Source organism: Spea bombifrons, chromosome 10 (genome assembly GCF_027358695.1).
Source record: "Spea bombifrons isolate aSpeBom1 chromosome 10, aSpeBom1.2.pri, whole genome shotgun sequence".
NCBI lineage: Eukaryota > Metazoa > Chordata > Amphibia > Anura > Pelobatidae > Spea > Spea bombifrons.
In genome coordinates, this window is record NC_071096.1 from 13,081,626 (window position 1) to 13,105,678 (window position 24,053).

At 36.6% G+C, this 24,053-nt stretch overlaps 1 protein-coding gene across 1 annotated transcript in view; it reads left to right on the forward strand.

The window, feature by feature from the left end:
• The window catches only part of LOC128467114 (mucin-5AC-like), a 55,404-nt gene that overhangs the window by 15,087 nt on the left and 16,264 nt on the right, over positions 1-24,053 (forward strand). The window contains exons 17-49 of the mRNA XM_053448638.1: positions 2,409-2,489; positions 3,726-3,800; positions 4,348-4,407; positions 4,720-4,803; positions 5,437-5,574; positions 6,056-6,115; positions 6,691-6,952; positions 7,515-7,629; positions 7,718-7,808; positions 7,897-8,003; positions 8,271-8,487; positions 8,691-8,816; positions 8,971-9,088; positions 9,544-9,682; positions 9,902-10,012; positions 10,146-10,215; positions 10,959-11,096; positions 11,939-12,103; positions 12,584-12,678; positions 12,951-13,077; positions 13,533-13,788; positions 14,669-14,721; positions 15,218-15,318; positions 15,923-16,074; positions 16,382-16,520; positions 17,221-17,331; positions 17,450-17,629; positions 19,169-19,408; positions 19,862-20,018; positions 20,427-20,555; positions 20,790-20,943; positions 21,923-21,963; positions 23,022-23,234. Coding sequence (XP_053304613.1) covers positions 2,409-2,489; positions 3,726-3,800; positions 4,348-4,407; positions 4,720-4,803; positions 5,437-5,574; positions 6,056-6,115; positions 6,691-6,952; positions 7,515-7,629; positions 7,718-7,808; positions 7,897-8,003; positions 8,271-8,487; positions 8,691-8,816; positions 8,971-9,088; positions 9,544-9,682; positions 9,902-10,012; positions 10,146-10,215; positions 10,959-11,096; positions 11,939-12,103; positions 12,584-12,678; positions 12,951-13,077; positions 13,533-13,788; positions 14,669-14,721; positions 15,218-15,318; positions 15,923-16,074; positions 16,382-16,520; positions 17,221-17,331; positions 17,450-17,629; positions 19,169-19,408; positions 19,862-20,018; positions 20,427-20,555; positions 20,790-20,943; positions 21,923-21,963; positions 23,022-23,234 — 4,305 coding nt within the window. The remainder of the gene's footprint in view (positions 1-2,408; positions 2,490-3,725; positions 3,801-4,347; positions 4,408-4,719; positions 4,804-5,436; positions 5,575-6,055; positions 6,116-6,690; positions 6,953-7,514; positions 7,630-7,717; positions 7,809-7,896; positions 8,004-8,270; positions 8,488-8,690; positions 8,817-8,970; positions 9,089-9,543; positions 9,683-9,901; positions 10,013-10,145; positions 10,216-10,958; positions 11,097-11,938; positions 12,104-12,583; positions 12,679-12,950; positions 13,078-13,532; positions 13,789-14,668; positions 14,722-15,217; positions 15,319-15,922; positions 16,075-16,381; positions 16,521-17,220; positions 17,332-17,449; positions 17,630-19,168; positions 19,409-19,861; positions 20,019-20,426; positions 20,556-20,789; positions 20,944-21,922; positions 21,964-23,021; positions 23,235-24,053) is intronic.

A 24,053-nucleotide genomic window follows, 5' to 3' on the forward strand; every position in this document is an offset into this window, starting at 1 on the left:
TTGTGTATATATATATATATATATATATATATTTTTTATTTATTATTTTTTAATTTTTTTTGAGGCATGGACTTATGTATATATGTTATTGGTCTTTAATGTAAACATCTCCTGTAAGCGAGGGCTAGACTTCCCATTTCATAACTAAACATTTCTACAAACAGACACAATGCTCTTAACATTTTAAAATGAACACAGGAGGCACTAAGAATTTTGTTGGTCTTTTAAGTCCCTTGTCATCCTACTAAAGAATAATGCATAGTTCACTTTCCTGTGAGCAGGGGCGTACTTAGAGTATTTGGCACCCAGGGCAGATCCTGTATGTGGCACCCCCCCACACACACTTTAAAACTGCATAGCTTCTACCGTTATATACCGGCGCAGACACTGAAGGTGGTACAGCATTACTGTTATCATTATATATTAAGGCAGACATTGACGGTGATACAGCATAACACTTATCACTATATACTGAGGCAGAAATTGACGGTGGTAAAGCATAACACCTACCACTACATACTGAGGCAGAAATTGACGGTGGTACAGCATAACACCTACCACTATACATTGAGCCAGACATTGACAATAGTGCAGCATAACCCCAATCACTATATACTAAGCCAAACATTGATGTGATGTAGTCCTACCACTTCATTAGTAGTAGGGATGCACCAAAACGAATTCTGGACTGAAACCGAAAATGCAGCATTTACCTGGCCGAAACTGAATATGACCCCCCCCCACACCATAAAAAAAAATCTAACACTTTTATTTAAAGTAAGTAACACACCAAAATTGGACAAAACAATTAAATAACAATATTAATATATATATATATATATATATATATATATATATATGTAATTGTTAACAGCAATCACATTCCCAGGAGGCACTCGCAGACTTGGCATGATAGGAGTATGATTGCGCTATCTACCCCTTCTCACTCCCTTCTGCCCTATCTACCCCTTCTCACTCCCTTCTCCCTATCTACCCCCTATCCCCCGTCTCACTCCCTTCTCCCTATCTACCCCCTCCTAACTATCTACCCTCTCCCTCTTTGAAGTTCACTTTCCTTTCAGGAGTCCTGCGGTGGGGGTGCAAGGCCTCTGTCTCCCAGCTCTGCCACTGTATGGAACAGTATTGAGTGATGGGAGTTATGATGTACTTTAGAGCATAATTATATAATGAAAAATACATTGGAAATGGTACAGCATAACACCCATCACTCTCACACACTTACCAATCCCCACTTACCAATCCACACATACCAATCCACATATACCAATCCACACACACATATACCAATCCACACATATACCAATCCACACACATACCAATCCACACATATACTAATCCACAAATATACCAATCCACACATATACTAATCCACACATATACCAATCCACACATACCAATCCACTCTCACTGTCACTCTCACTGAATGCTTTCCTACCTTTCCTCTTTTCTCCTTACAGCTCCTTTTCCTGCTCTTCTCTCCTCTTCTTCAGTTCTTCTGTCTTCTTCCGGGTCAGAGGGCACGGACAGCGGTGGGCGCGGCTTCAGTGTTGTGCACCGGGATCTGACAACAAACCCCTGCGCACAGCAGCTGTTGCCGCGCGGATCGCAAGGGAGTGGTATCGGAGGTCTTTAACAGACCTCCGGCTCCCTTGAGTGATTTTAAGCCGGGTTCAAGGGAGATCCTAGAACCGGCTTAAAATCACTCAAGAGAGCAGGAGGTCTGTTAAAGACCTCCAATACCGCTCCCTTGCGAGCCTGCTCCTCCAGCGGCGGACATTACTGTCCGTCTCTGGAGGGGTGCCGGCAAGTTGGCACCCCCCTGATGAGCGGCACCCGGTGCGGACCGCCCCCCCACCCCCACCCCCCGCTAGGTACGCTACTGTCTGTGAGTACCCTAATATGCATTCTTCTAAAAAGATACAAAAACTTATATAAACTTGAGCCTGCAGATTTGCAGCTGCCTTCTTCTTCTGTGGTCCAACTCCTCTTGAAATCAATGGGTACACTTTCTGTGCATGTGCATGGGAGTCTGAACATAGTATTGTCTCCTGTAGGAGTATATCATGCAGTAAGTATATCATGTGCACGGAGATGTGCTCAATTGAACACATATCTTGCATGGGAAATAATAGTTATGGGGCAAATGCATATTGAGGTCTTCTGCCAACACACTTAAAGAGGGGATGAGCGAGATGTCAGAGCCAAATGTCGCTTTCCTGTCTAGAAACACACTGTTCCCAAGGCCATGGAATCAGCTATGATTTCTTCAGCCTCCAGGTAAAATGCCATTACTTTACATGCCAAGCTAGTTCAATGTTTGTTGTATATATTCATGTAATCTGTATTTTTTTTTTTGTTAAGAAATGATTATTATTTTTTCTGTCCAGGTGAAAAAAATAAAGTGAACGTGGCAGATGATTCCGTTGAGTCCTCAGGCCAGCGGGGGTTAAATCAGAAAGTTAAATCAAGTGAGAAAATTATTTTACTCTTTTGAACTTTGAAGAAGTTTAGTTAACTAAATATTATAAATAGATAAGACGTGTGCTTTGAGGCAGAAATGTTTGCTAATATGGGAGACATTAAGCATGTTGTTGGACGTAAACAAAAAATGACTATTTTGGGATAGTGAGAAATACACTTTTCACACCCCAATGAAGATATCTCCTGTTGAGGAACGTTGACCTGAGAACATTTAATTCTTAATTAAAGCTGATACCTTTTATTGGATAAAAGAATAAGATGTAAGATGTAGAGCCTAAGCTTTTGGTATCTCAGAAGTCTTTCTCTAGATGGAATGATTGTGGCTCAACAAAACATAAAGACACCGCTTCTCTTTGACCAATACGGCTTTATCCCTTATGACTTGAGAACACACATTTCCTTGAGCTTATCAATCGTATCATAGCTGCACAACTTCACACATCCATGATTTTAGCGTTACAACCCAAGATGAGTTCACATCATTAGTATCTCTCGTTTGTCTCTACTTGTCATCCTTTGCCATGACGCATAAACTTCCTTGATCAAAGTCAATATTTAACATGAAGTAAACAGTCTTTCTATACATATTTTACTTAATTTTCTCTTTTGTTTGCTTTACACTCTGTAGCTACAATACACATTTCTCAGTATGATTAAGTAGTAGGCAAAGATCTTAGTTCCTTCAAGCATGTTGGCAAAAGAAAAAAATCATATAGAAACGCAATGTATAGCAAACTACATAATTTATTAATAGAAATTATGTGATACGCATGTTTTATATACATATATATTAGAAATGTACATCATAGATTTAAATATAACAAGGCAGATGCATTGTGAATTTATTTAATGACACATTGATTAGTATCTTGTAGCATATTAAGGTACTTTTTATGCTTTTTAATAAATGTGGAACACATTGAGAATGTTATTCGCCTTTAATGTAAAGATGGCTATTTTGAGTCAGTGAGGCTTACAGAGTAATGGTCCAAGTCATTGACTTCACCATACATTAAAAGAGCCAGTGAGCTTCTCCTGCACAAGGAACGTCTCTGACACTGTATAATGGATGGCTACCTGTTCTAATTTAGGCTAGGTTAGAACGGGGAAAAGTAGCTGCTCCACCGGGGGATTATTCCCACTACCCCTGGAAGCAGATTATTAATTTGTATTTACGTATGTCATAGTATTTTAAAAAGCACATTATATTTTTTTCCATACAGTTGTTAAGAATAAGGGGAAGGTGGCAGAAGATTCCCTTGAGTCCTCAGGTCAACAATTGTTTAATGTAAAATCTGGTAAGAAAACTTTGAAGGGATTTAAAGGAAAAATGGGAAAATAAAATAGGAAATCAATAATAAAAGCGTTTTGAGTGAATAAGTGAATTTTCACATAACCGCAAGTACAGAGAAATCCAAGCATAAAATGATCAGTAAATATTAAAATTTACTTAAACAGGTCTTTGTAGGCATATTTTACCTATTTTTTTGCTTTCTTGATACTTTTGCAGCTACAATACACACATTTGATGTGTGAACCTCTTAATATAACATTGTCAAATAGAAATGTAATGTATTAACGCTTCTTAAATAAATGGGGTTGATCCACTATGTCAAAGCTATGGAGCCCAGGCTAGCCTCACAGACATGAAAGGGGGGTCAGATCAAAGCAAAGAGAGAGGAGAGCCAAAGACTGCTCTGCTGTCCAGCACACACTGGCCCTGAGGGCCAGGAATCAACTGTGATTTCCTGAGCTTCTAGGTGAACTCCCGAGAGACCCCAGGTACATTTATCTATTTCAAAATTTTAACATAGTCATGTAACTTTTTTAAAAATTTTCGTGCAGTTGAAGAAAATTACAAGAAAGTTGCAGGTCAGCAGGAAATGAATGAGAAAGTCAAATCAGGTAAGCAAATAATTTTACTCTTAGAAACTTTGAAGAGATGTCCGACGTGTAAGAAACTCGGAAAAGGAAATCGATAAGATATGGAAATAAAACATGCATAAATTACTTTGTGAAGATTTCATTAGATTTGTACTCATTTAATTGAAATCTAATTGTTTCTTGGCAACAATTGCAGAAAAATATACAACATTGGGCCATTTGTATACCTTTCCACATATAAACCAAGATTGTTGATGTGATAATTACAAATGTAGATGTGATGGCTTAATAGTGGGGTGATAATGTGATAATCATGGTATTTTTAATTTTAAGCTGCTGAAAACAGCGATGAGAAGTTGCAGAAAGATACTTCTGCCCAGTCAAATAGTAAAGAGTCAAGCCAGCTGGATGAAGATGGTGAGAACTGCACATCTTATAAGTAACCCTTGCTAGAGAAAGACATTTGTACAATCCTCGTTGAGGGTTTTAAATGAACATCACAATATAGATGGCATGAGCAATGGTAAAATGTCTTGTGCCATTTATAATGTTGTAATCCATGCATTTAGTTCGATTTTATTTGGCTATGACACATGTCCCTCTTCATCTTCTTTATCGCATTGGACTTGGAAAGAAGGCACCTGTACAAAGTTGGGGTGCAGTCCTGAGCAAATACCGCCAAACATGAGCTACTTAATAAACTAAAATCCTCCAGAGGGTGCATTATACTTATTACAGTTATGTTACGTAACATCTCATTCATTCACTTTGTGGATAATATGTATACTTATAGGTAGATTGTTACCTAAGAAAGTGAAAAGGGTTTCTTAAAAATGTGTTTTTATATTTACTTTCAAAGTAAGCAGCACAATGGTGGATTTGCTCCCCATACTAGTGAGTGGAATGAACTTTGTGTGGAATAGCACATTAAAAGGGGTATTTTGCTAATTGCTGAATGCAACAATGGTAACTAATTAGACGTTTAATAACATGGAAAGTATTGATCGCTATCACCCGTTTAAAGATACACTGCTATTATTTCATTTTCAGATGTTGAAGAGTACGAAGGTGACAGTCAAAGTAAGGAAGCTCAGTCTACAAAAGACAAAACGGACAAAAAAAATATCAATCAAAGCCCTAACACTGACAGGTCATGGTATTACCAGCAAAGAAACCGATATGACCAGAGTAAGTTGGAAGTTTTAGCACTTTTTTGTTATGTCTGTATGTTGTGTCTATATGGTACTTGAATACATAGTGTCACAGTGTGTAACAGAGTACTGTGTAGATTTACACTTTTACCTCCACACACAGTAAGCAAGAGTTGGTGTAGACAGATAAAATCACTATCTCACATCATATAAATGTATCTTGTCCTAGTACCATTCAATGTCGGAATTGAAGATGCCAAAACGCAAGTCAAAGCTAACTTTAGAAACAGCTCTCTTTCATTGTCCATCCTAATGGCAAAATTACATCACAAACAATTGTATTAAATATTAGTATATAAGAAGCCAAACATGCTTTGTGTCATCATCATGAAATGAATGGCCTCTTTGGTCTGGCAATACCAGAAATGTTCTGCCATGTAAATGCACATTGCATAGATTGCGTTCTCATAATTTCTTGAAGTATTTGCTAATAACCTGAATTTGATGTTCCTTTGTAGGTGCAGAGAAGCCTTCCAAGCTGACCTTTATTGCACCAACAACACCACCAGTGTTTAGAAGTGAGTCAATTCAATATGGTTGAAGACCATAACATTAAATTAAACATCACAACATGAAAATTCATGAACAATTAATTATGTGTGGGTCACAGAACTTTACTTCTGGTTTAAATTACACACAATGCATTATGTTAATAATTTTATTGTATAGTGCATAGTTTCAAAAAAGACAAATACTAGCTGTAAACCAAGTTTAAAATTCTAAGATATCTCATTGTTATTTTAAAAATAAAAAAGACAGACAAGAGAGAATCAATTCATCTCTGTCTTACACAAAATGGGAAATTATTATATTAGCTTTAAATAGTATACCTTAGTATAGTTTTCTTAGCCATATGTATCTTGAGTCTGTTAAAGGTATCTGATGCCAAGTCCTTCTGTTGGACACAAACATAATTTTCTAATACTAAATAGGAGTATGCACCGTATGTTATTACAGCTTAGTTAGAAAGTATTCACAACAGTGTCCCTTTTCCTTCATGTTATTATAATTTTCAGTATGATAGGTAAATCTTGTAGTTCTGATGATTCTTCTCATGGACTCTAATTTTAAAAGCTTGCTTTATGACTTATAGGTATTTCTACGGCTCACAACGGCCAAGTCTGCAGTACATGGGGTAACTACCACTTTAAGACTTTCGATGGCGACATCTACCATTACCCCGGGACCTGCAACTACTTGTATGCTTCCAACTGCAAGAGCAGTTTTGAAGAGTTTAACATTCAGATCAGACGCTCTGTTGTTAATGCTCTTCCAACCATCAGCCACATTATAATGAAAATTGATGGTATATTCATCGAACTGACCAGTGGAAACATTACATTTAATGGAGAACCGTAAGTTCACTTTTGTTTTATATTACCACAATAACTATTTGTTTACAGGTGTGTATATGATCCACACCTAAAGCTGACAGAAAATAATTGTTTGGTAGCGATAAGACCACCTTGAATTTTCCATTGACCGATGCATCCTTTAGATAAGCCAAAATTGTTGAGAGCCCAACCATTGACCATGCTGTTTATTCAATAGTGAGTTGTAGGCAACAAGTTGAGATAGAATGTCATAACTGCATAAAGCATAGCTCAAGAATGTTATCTCACATGTTATCCAATGTATTATGAAGTAGCAATGTATCACTTCTTGCCTTTCATAATGTATTGTTAATCAGTGAGATGAAATGTTTAACATCACCCTAAATTATTTACTTGCTCACTTAGATTGTAAGCCTTCTATACCTGTGTATAAAGCTAAATACCATGTATGTGGATTCCCCCTTCTATACTAGTGTACCCTAACTAGTGTATCCTAACGCTGGCCCTCAATAAATTCTTGATTGGTTAGTAAAATAATTTTCAGTGAAGATATTCATATCATTATATTCTCATATCTTCACAGAGTGGAACTGCCATTCAGCTTCTCAGGAGTCCAGATTGATAGAAGTGGAATATATATAAAAGTCACTGCAAAACTGGGTCTTGAATTTATGTGGAATGAAGATGACGCCATTTTGGTATGATCCACCGTTTGGCTTTGTAATATAATTTATGATACAACCCAGTTATGAATCGACCTGAACAACACTTTCTATTTATTTTCAGCTGGAACTTGATAAGAAGTTTGCCAATACAACATGCGGTCTTTGTGGAGACTTCAATGGAATTCCAACTTACAATGAATTTATTGCAAACAGTAAGACATTATCCTTTTCATATACCTTTGGAAGTTTGGTTTGGAAGTATTCAGCAAGGATGGTTTCATACATGCTACGTTTTTCTAGATGTTCAAGTGTCTGATATCCAGTTTGGAAACATGCAGAAGCTGAATGGACCAACAGAAAGGTGCCAAGATGTAACTGTGAACCCACAGAACAACTGTACCGATTCTGTAAGTATTACCGTTTCTTAAGGACACCGAGCCCTATGTAATTCTATAAAAAAAAAACTATTTTTTTTTAATAATCCATCTAGTAAATTTTTCCTAATGCAAATTTTATGCACAGGATCATGATCCCAAATTACAGCTCTGACATTTAAGAACACTAGCACAACTCAGTTTAGCATATGAATACCTTATAATATTTCCATATATTAAAGAATAATTTCACAATATTCAGGATTTGTTCTAATGTTTTTTATGGGAATTCTTTTGCAGAGGAGATTATGTGAAGTCGTCCTCACCAACTCAGCGTTCTCACCATGCAACGCCCTTGTAGATGCTACACAATACATTGAGGCCTGTGTACAAGATTTGTGTCGTTGTGCACAAAGTGCAGCTGGTTTCTGCCTCTGTAATACCTTCACTGAGTACTCGAGGCAGTGTGCTCATGCAGGAGGGAGACCTCGCAACTGGAGAACATCCACTCTTTGCCGTGAGTTTACTTGCGCTTTTGTGCACGGTCAAAACATTATGTCTACTTAGTTCCTGTGATGCTGAATATAATAATTGTAGGATCTTCAACACATACAATTCCAAATCAGTATTTAATTTAGAAACAGTGCAATTAACCCTTTACTTACGTTGATAAAATTGTTGATATGAAATGTTTTTTTGTTTTTTTTTTAATTATTACAGCTTTAAATTGCAACTACAACATGCAGTACAAGGAATGTGGCAGTGCCTGTCCAGACACATGCACCAACTCTGAGCGTTCATCGGTGTGTAACAATCACTGCATCGATGGATGCGTCTGTCCTGAAGGTACTTCATTACATGTATAGACCTTCTTTAAGAAGACTAACTTCAAACATGCCAACCTAGAATATTTTTTATATCATGTCACTAATTAACGACATACTTAAATGGTCAGTGTTGGATACAATATATTGCATTTATATTTTATATCATATTATAGGAACTGTATTTGATGATATAAACAACTCTGGCTGCATTCCCAAGCAACAGTGTTCCTGTACGTACAATGGAAGGGTCTATGCGGCAGGCACTGGATATTCTGAACAATGCCAATCATGGTAAATAGTCTTCAATCATACATGTCATAAAGGGGTTAATTTTTTATTTATTTGTCCTTTCGATGTTCCTCTCCGGTGAGACAGGACATTAGTAAAAAATAAGTCTCTTGAGGACAATAAAGTATTTCAATGAGTTTAATTTAAACATTTAATTGAATTACTCACATCAGAGGTAAGGAGATAGATGTGTCTCAATCCACACCACCTGGGAAGTCCAAGTATCTGATGTAGCTTGGGATATTGTTCACCAACAAATAAATTCATCGTCATTTTATTTTTCTTTCTAAGATACCAGCGCAAATAGAGATTCTACAGTTCTACTGCTATGATGTTCCGTAGTAAATCCACTGAAAGCAGTTATATCTAAATAGTTCTCCACCTTTTTTGTAATGATAGCATAATATGTTTTGAAAAATGTTTCTATTTCTTACATATTCATTTGATTATTTCATTAGCTCATGTGCTGAAGGGAAATGGAAATGTGTGGAAGCCCCTTGCTCAGGATCTTGCTCTGTTGAAGGAGGATCTCACATCACTTCGTATGATGCCACACGTTACACATTTCACGGAGACTGTAGCTATGTCCTGTCTAAGGTAACCACATGTGAACGTTGTGAAATCTGGGAAACTTTTCTTATAGTTGTGTATCAACCCCCCCCCACTCCTACCATTTTACGTTAACTTTTCTTTACCGCCTCTCTATGGACAGAATAAATAGATAATGGACAAACATTTTGCAAATTGTTAGACCCCTTCTGAACACTATGCTGTAGATTGTGATATCCTCAGTTCATTATTATCCCTTTTCTTTAGACCTGTAACAACCAGAAGTTCAGTGTCCTTGGAGAGCTGCGCACCTGTGGCCTGACAGACACAGAGACTTGCTTAAAGAGTATAACCCTCATTTTGGATGAAGGGAAAGAGGTAATGTCTCCGGAATAATATTTATTTTCTCCTCAAATATATTTGTAAGTAAGGAATATGATTCAACCGAGCAAATCCTTCAACTCTTGTTGTTTCCATGTTCTTACTATTTATTTCTACTCCGATGTAACAGATTATTTACATTCAGCCTTGTGGAAGTGTATTTGTGAACTACATATTTACCCAGCTACCGGTTTCATCAGGTATGTCAAGTCTACTTTTTTTTCCTAATAAATAGTAGAAGCATAGGCCTTTATCCTTTTTGGGATTCATGGGAACTTTCTAGTTTTGCCCCAAAAGCACCATGTTTGACATAGCTGGGATTAGCTGTTTTTGACTGTCTGTTCCCCATTCACCAAATGTCCGTTGACTTATTCTGGGATCACAGATCCCCCAATGTTCCAGTTTCATATCCAAGGAAAAGTAGACTAAAAGTAAAATTCACAAATCCACAAGTTAAGAATTGGCTAAAGCTAGGATTAGGTTGCAGGTAACTTACAGCACGAGTGTGTGGTAGTATCTACTGATCCCAAAAGGGGATTTAATTTTGAGATTGATAAATTGAGTTTATTTAGAAGCTACGTTACAGGTCCCAGTGGAATTTCTTAAGGTCTACGGTAGGAGTGACCCTGACAGCTTTATGGGGAAGAATGGTTAACTGTCCCTTGAAACTGCCCATCAAGAACCCACATATTAAAAACAATCACTTTGAAGTTTTCTAAAGCAAGGTTATATACTTGGTTATATACTTGGCTTCTGCTTTTGTAGTTTTCATGATACATTTATCATCTTTGGCAAACGCGAGAAAAAAAAAAATAACCTTTATACCTGTATGAATAATTTCACTTTTTAAATGTAAGAATGGTGACAAAGTGGATAAATGTTTACTTCCTTTTTGGCAATGATAACTTTTTCTCATAAAAATGATAACATTTTTTATTCACAGCAAGTGCAACAATCTTCAAGCCTTCAACTTTCTACATAATTGTGCAGACTAAAATTGGCATTCAGCTTCAGATTCAGCTCAGCCCCATGATGCAAGTATACATCAATGTTGAACCATCCTACAAAAACACACTCTGTGGTAAGAAATATATTGAAAGTTGAATTCAGTGTTCAAAATTATATACTCCATACATTTAAAATACTATATAGCATTGAGCATAGTAGTAGTACCGGTAGTAGTGTACATGCCTTGTAAATAAACAGAAGCCAGTGTAAGAAATATATCAAGATTTAATTGTATGTCATCCGCTCTGCAGGGCTTATTTACAGAGTTTAGTGTGTTGAGAGGAGATCATACTTGTACCTCAAAGAGATATTGCACAAAAGATGCATTCTATTAGTAATCCTCAAGAAGCTACATTGATCGCCCCCATCAGATGATATAAACCAGAGGTTTCCAAATTGATTTGGCTTACCCCCTTTTCAGAAAAAAAAATACTCAGTGCCACCCTGGATCGTTCTAGTGCCCCCAGGGTCTGGTATTGCACACTTTGGGAAGCACTGGGTTATAGTTATAACTATAGCATTTTGTGTTTTTATTTGGAAAGTTAAGTAATTACTACGACTTTAGCTCTATGTAACACAATAGATTAAACATGTATGAAGGTTTTTTAAAAAAAATATTTTATCTCCTTTTCTTTATGCTTCCACCGCCCCCTTATTTTTATTCAATGCCCCCCAATTGCACCTGAGGCTACTACCGCCACCCGGGATCGTTCCACTTTGGGAACCACTGGTGTAAACCTTACAGTGAAAGACAACTAATAATGCAACTGCACAAGCTGAAATAGAATGTAAATATAATAGACATGTTAAGATGGACAATAACAATTTATAATGTGATTAATTGAAACAACATAGAACAAACTGAGAGGAAAACCATAATCCGCAATGATAACTCAGTGTTTTCTTTACATTCAGGTCTCTGCGGCAACTTCAACAGAATTCAAGCAGATGACTTCAGAGTGCTCAGTGGAGTGACAGAAGGCACTGGATCATCTTTTGCCAACACATGGAAGGTTCATGCCAACTGTCCCAATGTTAGGAACAGCTTTGAGAATCCATGTTCCCTCAGCATCGAAAATGGTATGGCCACTTAATTGTGGTATGATAGCAGCAACATTTCAAACACTAAAACATAGTTTTTCGATAGATACTTCTATAGCAACTTTAAATTGAATCAAACTTCAACCGGATCATGACACAACCTACCAGTTGTTTCTTAAACTTACATATTATTTTAACTATTGTTTGTATAAAGCTTAAAACAAATATAATATCCAAGAATCAATGGTTATCATGACAATTCGTTTATATGAATGTAGTTATAGACATGTACGAAAAGGTACAATGAGAAAAGGCCCTTATACAAAAATAATTGTATTGGAGTTTATTATTATTATTGTTATTGGCTTTGTATGGGCAAATTAACCTGGGCAAACTATGATATGAGACCACACGTCTATTCATTATCTAATGATAATGAGTATTAGATTCCTTGCGGTTCAGTAGGTTATAATGTATTAGAAAACATATCCTTCACTAAGAGTACATACTTTTCCCTAGAACAATATGCAATACGCTGGTGCTCAATAATCACAGAACCCGAAGGACCTTTTGCCGAGTGTCACATGAAAGTGAATCCAACGAATTATAAAACAGTAAGTTTACGGCATCCCCGTACTTTTTGTTCATTTAAGAAAATAGCCGGATAGAAATAAGGCACCCTGCCTTTGGTTTTGGTTTTCTCTTAACTGTTCTTAATGATGTTCATAAGTCTTCTATACACAGAACGTTTGGTCAACATAGTCAACATTATTTAGAAAACAATGGCTTATGTCTGGAATTTACAATGATAAATGATAATGATATAAGCTTATTGGCCGCTAACAGCCTATTGTACATTGTTTTAATAAAGTCTTTTCCCATCCAGAACTGTATGTTTGACACCTGCAACTGCGCCAACAGTGAGGAATGTTTGTGTGCAGCCGTTTCTTCCTACGTCCATGCCTGTTCTAGAGCAGGGATCATCATCAGGGGATGGAGAAAAGATGTCTGCAGTAAGCTTTGAAAATCCATTTTGTCTGATAAATACACATTATTAGAGTTCAGTGACTCTGTTGGTATGGCTACAGATTACTTGTAATTTCGGAGCATACATAAAGGATAGCTTACAATTTAATATGTTATCTTAGAATAAGAGGTCATAATCAAACACTGAGCAGTCAAAGGCTTAGAGGTAATGCAAGGAAGTTTACTGAGAGGTGGTATATACAGTAAGTGGAACAGACTCCCAGCTGAGGTGGGAAAGGCACATGGCTATGCTGAATCTAAGATGAGACCGAGAACTACTTAAGGTAGGAGTCTTTAAAGCAGGAAGAAAGGCAGACTAGACGGGCAGTGTGGTCAATGTAGATTAAGTGGATTTACACATGAGCAAGCGATTCCAAATTTACTTGTGCATCCCAAAAACCATGTGATATGTACTATAAATTATTTCTTTTTCCCATTTTAGATACATATACCACAACCTGTCCCAGATCTTTTACATACAGCTATAATGTCAATACCTGCCAACGAACCTGCCGCTCCCTTAGTGAACATGATATCACCTGTGACATCTCATTTGTCCCCATCGATGGGTGCGTTTGCCAGAATGGAACGTACCTGGATGACACTGGCAAATGTGTTCTTCCAACATCCTGCCCTTGTTTTTACAAGAGAACAACAGTACTTCCGGGAGAGGTGGTCCATGACAATGGAGCCAAGTGGTAAGCAGATATTTAAATATGTGAAAATCAGAGCATCATAAATGTTTTTTTTTGGAAAAGCTCAGTAAAGACTAATAAATTACTGAATTTTAGGCTCGTGTAATATGTCTAATACATTACATTAGCAGATCAGAAAATAACAAACTAGTTCTTGACTTTTTAACTGATGGAACCACATTATATATATATATATATATTGTGATCCTGCACCCACACAGGGTACCAAACAGCACGGTCCTCTAGGGTATTAACGCCACAGCTCAATTAGGTAATCACCCACAATTTATTTGTAGTCCACGTACGAAGATATTTACAGGATTACATAGAAAACAAATTCTCTACAAACAAAAGCCTAGCTCGTCTGAGCGCTTACTAACATATAACTTCCCTCACTACACAGGGTCTAAAACTAAACAAAACGTAATCCCACCAACCTTTTTGATGGTCTCTCTTGAGCAAAGCAAGCCCTGCTGCTTCCAAACAAACTCTCTCTCTTCTGTCCAACAGGTCAGGTTATATTGCAGCCAGTGCAGCTAATTACCTGCAGCTGACCAGTGCATTGGAGTCAGCTTAAACTCCTGGCCTGGATCCTGGGTCAGTCCAGGTGCATGTAAACTGCGGGGCGGAGCACCAGCCTGCCCTATATGTCATAGAAAACCCTGCAAAATCGAGGGGGAATGTATACCCCTTCCACAACAACACCCCGCACCTTGTTACAATATATATATATATATATATATATATATATATATATATATATATATATATATATATATAATTTGACAGGTCCAGAATTAAATTATTCAGTAAAGTTGTTGCATTTACGGGTTTGGTTTAATTATTTAAAAATAACACATTTCTGTTATCATACTTATCATAGCACATGCACCAAAGGAAAGCTGGACTGTATTGGACAACAACCTGAAGTTAAAGGTAGGATGCATTTTCCTGTTTTCCAAAGTATGTATTTTGAACATGTGTTTAAAGCAACAGTTGTTGTATTACATTGTTGTGTGTACCTTGTACTACATTAAGTGTAATCGGCCTCCTTGAGGTCTGAGAGGGTTTCTATGTGAAAACTGCAGGGCTAAACGCACCCCCCCACACACAAACACAATATATCCAGTAAATGTGGTGGGCCAGTTCGTTTAGAAATCCTGAAGCTTGCTCCTATGGGAGATTGCTGTGGTGGTGCATGAATGACTGGTGGCTTTGATTTAGCAGTAACTGTGAGGCTGGTGAATCACATACAATAGGCATTGCTTAGTAACTTTGTCATTAACATGATAAGATCTGACATCCTTATATATATAGCCAAAGAGCCTCATACATCTATTCCATCACCCAATTTATTCCTGTACACATACTTGATTATTATTATATAAATGGGTTGCATACAACTAAATTATTCATACATCTCATCCTGTAGTGTGTGATGCTCCTATGATCTATTTTGACTGCACCAACAAAACGGCTGGTACGAAAGGGTCAGAGTGCCAGAAGAGCTGCCAGACCCTGGATATGCAATGTGTAAGTATTATGAGGATTTGTAGATACTCATGTCTATGTAACTCTTGATTTCACACTCAGTCAATAGTCAAGTGAGAAAAAAACTAAATCCTGTGCCCAATGACAAGGGGGAATAATAAAGAAAAGTGTTATTGTTAAAACATGAGAGGGTAACTATGTGTGGGGTCTTTTCGGTAAATGGTATTGTTGATGCACACTAGAGGTCAAGTTTAAAAAGCAATTTTAGTGGAAAGAAGTTAAAGTGATGCAATTAACATAGCAACTATTGGAATGTGCTGTTTTAGGAGCCAAATTCACTCTTCACACTTACAGCACCAATGCTAGCTATGCTTCTGATATCTTCTTGATACAATGACATTACGATGACATTGAGCAGGGCCCTCCTCACCTGTTGTCTCTGTCAGTCAATTTGTTATGTTACATACTACTTATTATGTCCTGTCTACCCATTGTACAGTGCTACGGAATTTGATGGTGCTATATAAAACAATAAATAATAATAATAATAATAGTGCTTGTTGGCATCTGGTATCGATTCTCAACGCCCTTTTCTGCGTTCACGATCCCGTTTAAGTAAGCTTTGTTTTATCTATGCTCTTTGCAGTATAGCACTCAGTGTGCATCTGGGTGCGTGTGCCCACATGGACTAGTAGCCGATGGAAATGGAGGCTGTGTAAGGGAAGATGACTGTCCATGCCTACACAACAATGAGCAATACTCCCCGGGTTCTCAAATCAAAATCAAATGCAATAGTTGGTGAGTAACCAGCATTAATAAAAATATGGGAAATAACTAAGAGGTTAAAAAAATACACGTAAAGGTCGGTAGTAGTCTGAAGTCGACTTCTATATCCTGAACTGGATAGATGTTTATTTTCATTTGTCAATCAACAAGAATAAGGTCACATGGTGGTGTACCTCATAACAAATGGTTCAATTACTTACTGCTATTAATGAAGTATTCAAAAACATAGCAATGCATAGTGCTTGTAGAGAAAGATGACATACATGCCTAATTTATGTGACGTCGACAAATGCATCATTTTTCATATGCCTTTCTTTAGTACCTGCAAGAACAGAATGTGGGAGTGCACCAATGATCAGTGTATGTCAACATGTTCTGTATATGGAGACGGCCACTACCTTACCTTCGACAACAAGAGATATCGTTTCAATGGAAACTGTGAATATACATTGGTTCAAGTAAATGTCAATTATTTTTGGTATATTAGATAACGAAAGACTCAAATTAAAGTTCAATTGAACTAAGCAATATCTATATCTATATATAAATATATATGTCTTAGAGGCCCACCTTATTTACATATCCTCTGGGCAGCTATCTTCCTCCTGTTCTGAGGGTCTGCATGATTAATACCGCCTTTTTTAGGTATCTCCTCTATTGTTAAGTTGCTGATAGTTATTGATTGGTTAAGGCAGACTTTTTAAGGGCGTGGTTAGTAACAATAAGTACATTACATATCTTAGACTCCCTATGATAAAATGTTTTTCATATAAATATTTGACACTCAATTACACTGCAAGTACAGGCTATGTCCAATAAGATGCAATAATAAGCCCTTCTTTTTACAGTCACCATGGGAGGATTATACAAGCATTTATATTATTTCACCAGTTTCAACTACTAATTTGGACCCATAATGTGTCTAATTCCTGACTCTACACAAACTAGAAAATACACCCGTGGGGCCCAATTTTTTTTCTGTCTATGGACACTTGAAATATACATTTTGCCCCAGTACACTCAAGATACTAAGTTATTAAGATATATATATATATATATATATATATATATATATATATATATATATACAATTAATTTCTATGTACCTTATCATGCAGACCATTAAATAATAATAATAATGAAACATTTTAATCACAGGATTACTGTGGCGGGGGTTCTTCTAGTGGTTCTTTCCGCATCATTACCGAGACGGTACCTTGTGGCACTACAGGAACAACATGCTCTAAATCCATCAAACTCTTTCTTGGGGTAAGTTCCAAGTGTGGTCAGAGCATGTTAGCCGCTAAAGGCTATGCTATCTGTCAATATAATTGGCAATATTTCCCAGCCCTTGGATGGCATTCAATGTTTGTGTTTCCTTGCACAGAACTATGAGATCATCCTTGCAGAGGATAAATTTGAGGTTGTACAAAGAGAAGAAGGAGAATATATCCCATACAAGGTTCACCAGATGGGACTCTACATGGTGATTGAAGCGCAAAACGGATTGGCTTTGGTATGGGACAAGAAGACCAGCATATATATCAAGTTGGAGTCCAGTTTCCAGGTAATACTTTCAATAAGGGCTTGGATGAAAAATGTATTTTAATATGTTTTTAATTATATATTTTCCTGCAAATTCACGTGAGGAGCTGCTATTCTAATCTAATCAATTTAGAATACTTACTACTTTGTTTAATTCCTGTAATTCTAAGAAAAACTACTTTTTGAGTAATATGTGGCTCAAACAAGGATCCGACTCAACAACACTCAGCTCAAATGGAAATCACAATATAATGTTATATGTTTGCGAACACGTGTTGCCTATGCCTGAGGATCCTTGTCCCACTGTGTCGCATGCAAGCCAGATAGACATACATAAGTCATGTTGTTGCATTTTACGGGACAGGAGCAGTTAAACACATGTAAAGTCAAGATGCAATATAGCACTTAAAAGTTACCTATAAAAATGTATTTTCGAATACATACATATTTTTAATGGTAAATAAAATGTTCCAGATTATTCCTGATCCTAATTCTTGAATTTATATACAATATCAATCATGTTTTTTTTTCAATTTCTCTTAAGTAACAACGCAAAGATTTATAGTTGTAAAAAGTATCTGGTAGTAATGTATGTGCAATCTGCTAAATCAATCCTGTACAATCTTGGCAGAGTCTTACAACGCTTCATTGGACTTCAAGTATAATTTAAATACAATCAGCATTTCATAAGAGCATTTAATATTATTTGATATTATTTATTTAAAAATAAAGAAAAAAAACTGCAAGAAATACTCTTGGTATGCCTTTGGTGGATGTCAGATCTGTAAAACATAAACAAAGCCTTAATTATTATTATTACCATTTATTTATTAAGCACCAAAAAAATTACGCGGCGCTGCACAATTTAATTGGGGCAGTTAGCACATACATATCAATTATACGTTAATACATACAGATACACCAGAAGAGCCCCGCTGATAATCCAAGGGGGTAATATGGGTAATTGAAACAAAAGGAGGGGTGCAAAGAGGGAGTAGTAGTTCTCTTGTAGCAGTAATTAGCACAAAGTGGTCTCAGGGTGCAAAATAGGATGTATAATTAAAATGAACAGAGGGGTGGGTTGGTGCTTGATCTCAGATGGTGGGCTTTGGATGGGCAGAGATCAGAACAAAAGAATGTACTTTCCCAATGTAAACAACATTTGGCCAAAAAAAGAAATAATGTCCCCAAAATACATATTTGGTACATATACAGGAAAAGCATGCATAATAATTAGGAAACATGGTTGCAGATTTTGCAAATTAAGTTGAATATCTTGATTTTTGCAAGGGCAGGTGCTGGTGGTGGTTTGCAGAGGGCTTGGGAGGTTTCAGGAAAGCTACAAGAAGAAAAATTAAATTTCGTGCCTGCATTGATAACTGTTTGTCCAATAGACTAAGATTATCAGGACTCCAAGCCCTGTCAATGTAGGAAAACATGAAGGGCACAGAACATACTTCTAACACAAGAGAATAATCAAGCAAAATATGTTTATGAAAGAAAAATAGGTTTCATATTTTCTGCATCAATTTAATGACCTGCTTCTGTTTTTTTTGTACAGGGTAAAGTATGTGGACTTTGTGGTAACTATGATGGCAATGCTGTCAATGATTTCACCACCAGAAGTCTGTCTGTGGTTGGAGATGTGATTGAATTTGGCAATAGCTGGAAACTCTCACCAAGCTGCTTGGATTCTGGGGAAATTGGGGATCCCTGTTCTTCTAACCCATTTAGAAAAGCATGGTCACAGAGACAATGTAGCATCATCACAAGTAGCACCTTCTTATCTTGCCATTCCTTGGTGAGTATAATTGTATGAGTAAGTATGATGTTGCAACATACACAAATGCACGTTTTATATGAATTTATATGAAATTATTAACACACATTACTGGAGGCAGATTACATTGCTGAGTGATTGTCTATTTGATGTGATACTTACTCAGCTGGTCAGTTTGGGAGTGTCTGACCCATAGCCACTGCAGCACACTGTGAAAAATGATTCAGAGGCATTGTATTTGGGCAAGATGTCATGTCCTAACTCTCAGACCAGAGCACACTCATTGTAGGTCACTTTTAGAAGTAGGTTTTGGGGTCCGGTGGCGGAGTTGCCCTGGCCCAGGCCTATTTATATTGTTACTGTATAATTATATTATTATTATTATTTTTCTTTGTGAATATTGTTTTCTATGCTGGGTGGAAGTTAGATACATTTTCTCACACCACATTGATAAAAGTCAATGTCTACTTACAGGTGGATCCCCTTAGATATTATGAAGCTTGTGTTAATGATGCATGCGCCTGTGACACTGGTGGAGACTGTGAGTGCTTCTGTACAGCTGTAGCTTCGTATGCCCAAGCTTGCAGCGAAGCTGGAGTCTGTGTCAGCTGGAGAACACCAACCATGTGCCGTAAGCCCATTTTATTTATTTTTTCTGTTTTATTTGTATCACTTAGAAATATATATATGAGGTCCAGCTTGCCGTGAGTGAGCTGAAAAGCTGAATTGTGAAATTGCAGTTCATTAAACATCACTGAAAGCTGTTCTGAGGTGCTGATGTTGTTTGTGGTGAACCATTCAAGTCCAGATGCTCAGCCTTGTCACCAGTGGAATCTCAATTTGGAACCACTCTTCAAATGTGATTTTGTCAGACATTGAGGTCTTAGTGGCACTTGACTGCACTTGAATGGCTTTTAGTCATTAACCGCTAATCCGTTACCTTAGACATTCCAACTTTGTTTAGGTTTACGAAATTGCTAGTTTACGACATCTTGTTTTCTCAAAGTTGTTTAACAATTATCTCTATATTCATTTTCAGCTGTGTTCTGCGATTACTACAATCTCCAAGGACAATGTGAGTGGCATTATAAAGCATGTGGTGCTCCATGTATGAAGACCTGCCGAAACCCTACTGGAATATGCTACCAACACTTTCCAGGCTTAGAAGGTGTGACTTGTAATACAAAACGTAGACTATCACCATGTATAAAGAATGTATGAAGAATATGATTCACTTTTTTTAGAACGTGTGGGGCATATTAATTTGCATTAATTATTTATCAGATCCTGTCATTACTTTTCCATGAACAATGCCATCTGATAGTTATTAGTAGCTCACTCACCATCTGTTCAAGATTAGTGTTAGTAATGTTAGTAATTTTAGTTTAAACTCTGTATGCAGGATGTTATCCTAACTGCCCTGAAGACAGACCTTTCTTTGATGAAGACAAAATGCAGTGTGTGCCAACTTGCAACTGTTATGACAAAAACAGAAATGTATATATTCCTGGGCAAGAAATGCCTAATGAAGAGGAAGATGGTTTCTGCACAACCTGGTAAGAAAGAGCGATGTTCTATACCTATGGTAATACATTTATTTGTTTTCCTGCTGAATTGCCTAGGCTTGTCTACCTGAAATATCTATTGACATCCCACTCCTTTAAACAATTGTAAAATGTTATGTAGGTGGGACATAAGACTGCTACATTTATGTCTCCCATGACGCAACAAAAAAAATCTTACTCGAAAAGTAAAAAATACCCACCTCTGATTTTTAACATGTATATTTATCTGGGGACACGGATCTCTAATCTCCAATTCAAGTTTTATTGTAATACCAAAAGTCAAACACAGCAAATAATAATTCCCAAAATGCACTTAGAAAAGTGGAACAGTGTGGCTACTTTGAAATCTGAATAATTATGTACATGATTGTCATTTTAATCATCTTCATGTTACACTAAACATATTGGCAACATTGCACTAAAAGTTTAGTCTACAATATGACTTTTTTGTGCATACATAAATTACTAATGTTGCCTATTAAGTGAAAACACAAAAAAGCATACGTGCTTTATCTGTATACTTGGGACTACCTGCTGTATATTGACCCTTTTCCATGAGAGACGAGGGAGGGGAGCTTGTAATCATTGGAACGGGAGCAGGGGGAATTATGCTAGCCAGATGGAGGTGTAAATAGCCTAAAGTAGAAGGAGGAGAAAGTATGGAGAACCGAGCAGGGAATGGACAAAGCTAAAGTCCACACTGGAGATAAAAAAAAATCCAGGTAATCAGCTATCATACCTGGATCCAAATTCTCAGGTGTGTTTATCTGCATGCCTGGGAAATCCCAAGATGTTCCCTTGCAGGTTTAGATATGGAATTTGATTTCTAGGCAATTGTCTTATTACTTCCAAACTTCTTGTTTGTAGCCCTGACACACGTTATTATTATTTTAGAATCTATTCTATATATATATACATGCTGATAAAATGTATATTCATTGGGAATTTTCTTTTTTTTTTTTTTTTTTAGCAAATGTACAAAAGAGGGTAGACGGTGTTCCAATGAAACAGGTAAGATGGCATGATAGGATTATTTTATTTTATACTATGATAAAGATTAGGAAGCTTTTGCATGATTTACATTAAGTAATATAAGATACCAATTACACAGCAACAAATAAGAAAGTCAAGACAAGTAATTTTAACAGGTAATTTTAACACATTTTAAATTAGGGATAGAAATGTGGCCTTGTCGGGGGTTCAACAGTTACAGAACTGGGTGCAGTGTCAGTGAGCATAACTTGAACAGAAGCACAACTCTGGTGGCCTCCTGTATAGAAACTCTACATTGCTTCTGGAGTACAGACCTAAATCATAATTTCCATGAGACCACCTTAGTAGGGAATGTGTCAGCTAACCACCGTCAGGTAGCTGGATGAGTAGATCCTTAGATCGCCAAAGCTTCATTCCAGCACAGTGCTTGGCCCTGGAACTGGATTGTAAGGGATGTAGGACAAGTCGTTTCAGTAAGTGTCTTAGGCAATGAAGGACACATTGTCAACCCCATGTGTTGCATATATATACCGCAACCTATGTTATAATATACTTATTAGTTGGCTGGATAAGAACCTTTTCAATTCTATTTTGACCACCATGGCTATTTATTCATGCCATCATTGAGATAATTTTTTTGTAGAAATAGGAAGCATTATTAATATTTTTTTTTTTTTGCATTTCCATGTTGTGTATTGGCCAAAAAGCCACAGTTTTGTATATTTCTCATATACTACTTTTCACCTGTAGATGTTAGAGATCAAAGTTAGACATCACAGTTATTTCCTCAGTAATCCAATAGACTTCAAGATTAAATAGCAATCAAAAGTTATTGTTTAATAAGTCTGCTTCTTCAACTTCGACTGGGTTATGACTGGCCACAATGTGAGACAAAGTGCCAATATAGGGTGACCCCAGTGTTAAAATACTTCAACCTACCTATATTTCTATGTAGAAGAGGGAGCCCAGAGAAAACTGTAAACCCACAGATAGTAGCAATCAAGTCCTAATGAGTAATATAGCCCAAATGGACAAGTACAACTGTAATTGACATTTGTAAACATTGTTGTTTGCAGGTTGTTGTCTGTATGAAAAAAAGGTATATAGGAACAGAAAAATTATTTACACTACAACTGATGGAATTGGTGGTTGTATTAGAGCCAGTTGTGTTGATGGTGAAATTGAAAGGTATATCGACGACTGCTCAGCAACTACTACAACTGTACCAACCACAACATTCAGCTTTTCCACCACTACTTCTTTTTCAACAAGTAGATCAACAGTCACAGGTAAGGAGCAAATATGGCAAAAGTAATTGGAAACATGTAGGAAAAAATTATCTACTTTTACTTCATACTGCAAAAAGTAAAAAATATTGTACTATAAAAATGACAACTCTAGATTACTCAGTACTAATCTTTTGAGCTAACTACTGGTGGAGCAGTAAAGATTAACAATATTATTAATTGTGGATTATTGCTTATGTCACTGGCAATACATCCAGTCAATGCTGCAAGAAAATTCTCATAGCACCAATATGCTCTAGCTTTGTCCCGAACATGTTTTTTAATATGATAATGAATGTAACCAGCCAAGGAATTTCAATTTAGAAATGCGATGTAATATTATGTTTGTTAAACAGCCTGATTGAAGACCACAAGGTGAAAACTGATTGAACTTGATGATGTCAACCTGTATATCCTAAGAATCATTAGCTTAAAAGCAATGTAGCTACAGATGGACTAATCAATTTAATCCTATGACAGAAAAAGTTTGCTATAAGTTAGGCTAACTCCATCAAACGTCTCATGAAACACATTTTATATATATATAATATATTAATTGAGTGTTTGTTCTTCATAATGCATAGTGATAGACATTTCCTATTGTATTTTTAAATTATAAATATTGTAACAGACAGCATCCAAAAAAATCCAGTAATTTTTAAACACAAACACAGAATTGGTACTGTAAGAAAAATTAATTATATTATTTTTTTATAAAAAAAATATGAAAAATAAGAATAATACAGTGCTCCGGCATTCTTACATAGACCATCTTATTACTACTTAAAAAAATAGAATTCACACGTTAACCAAACATTTTTT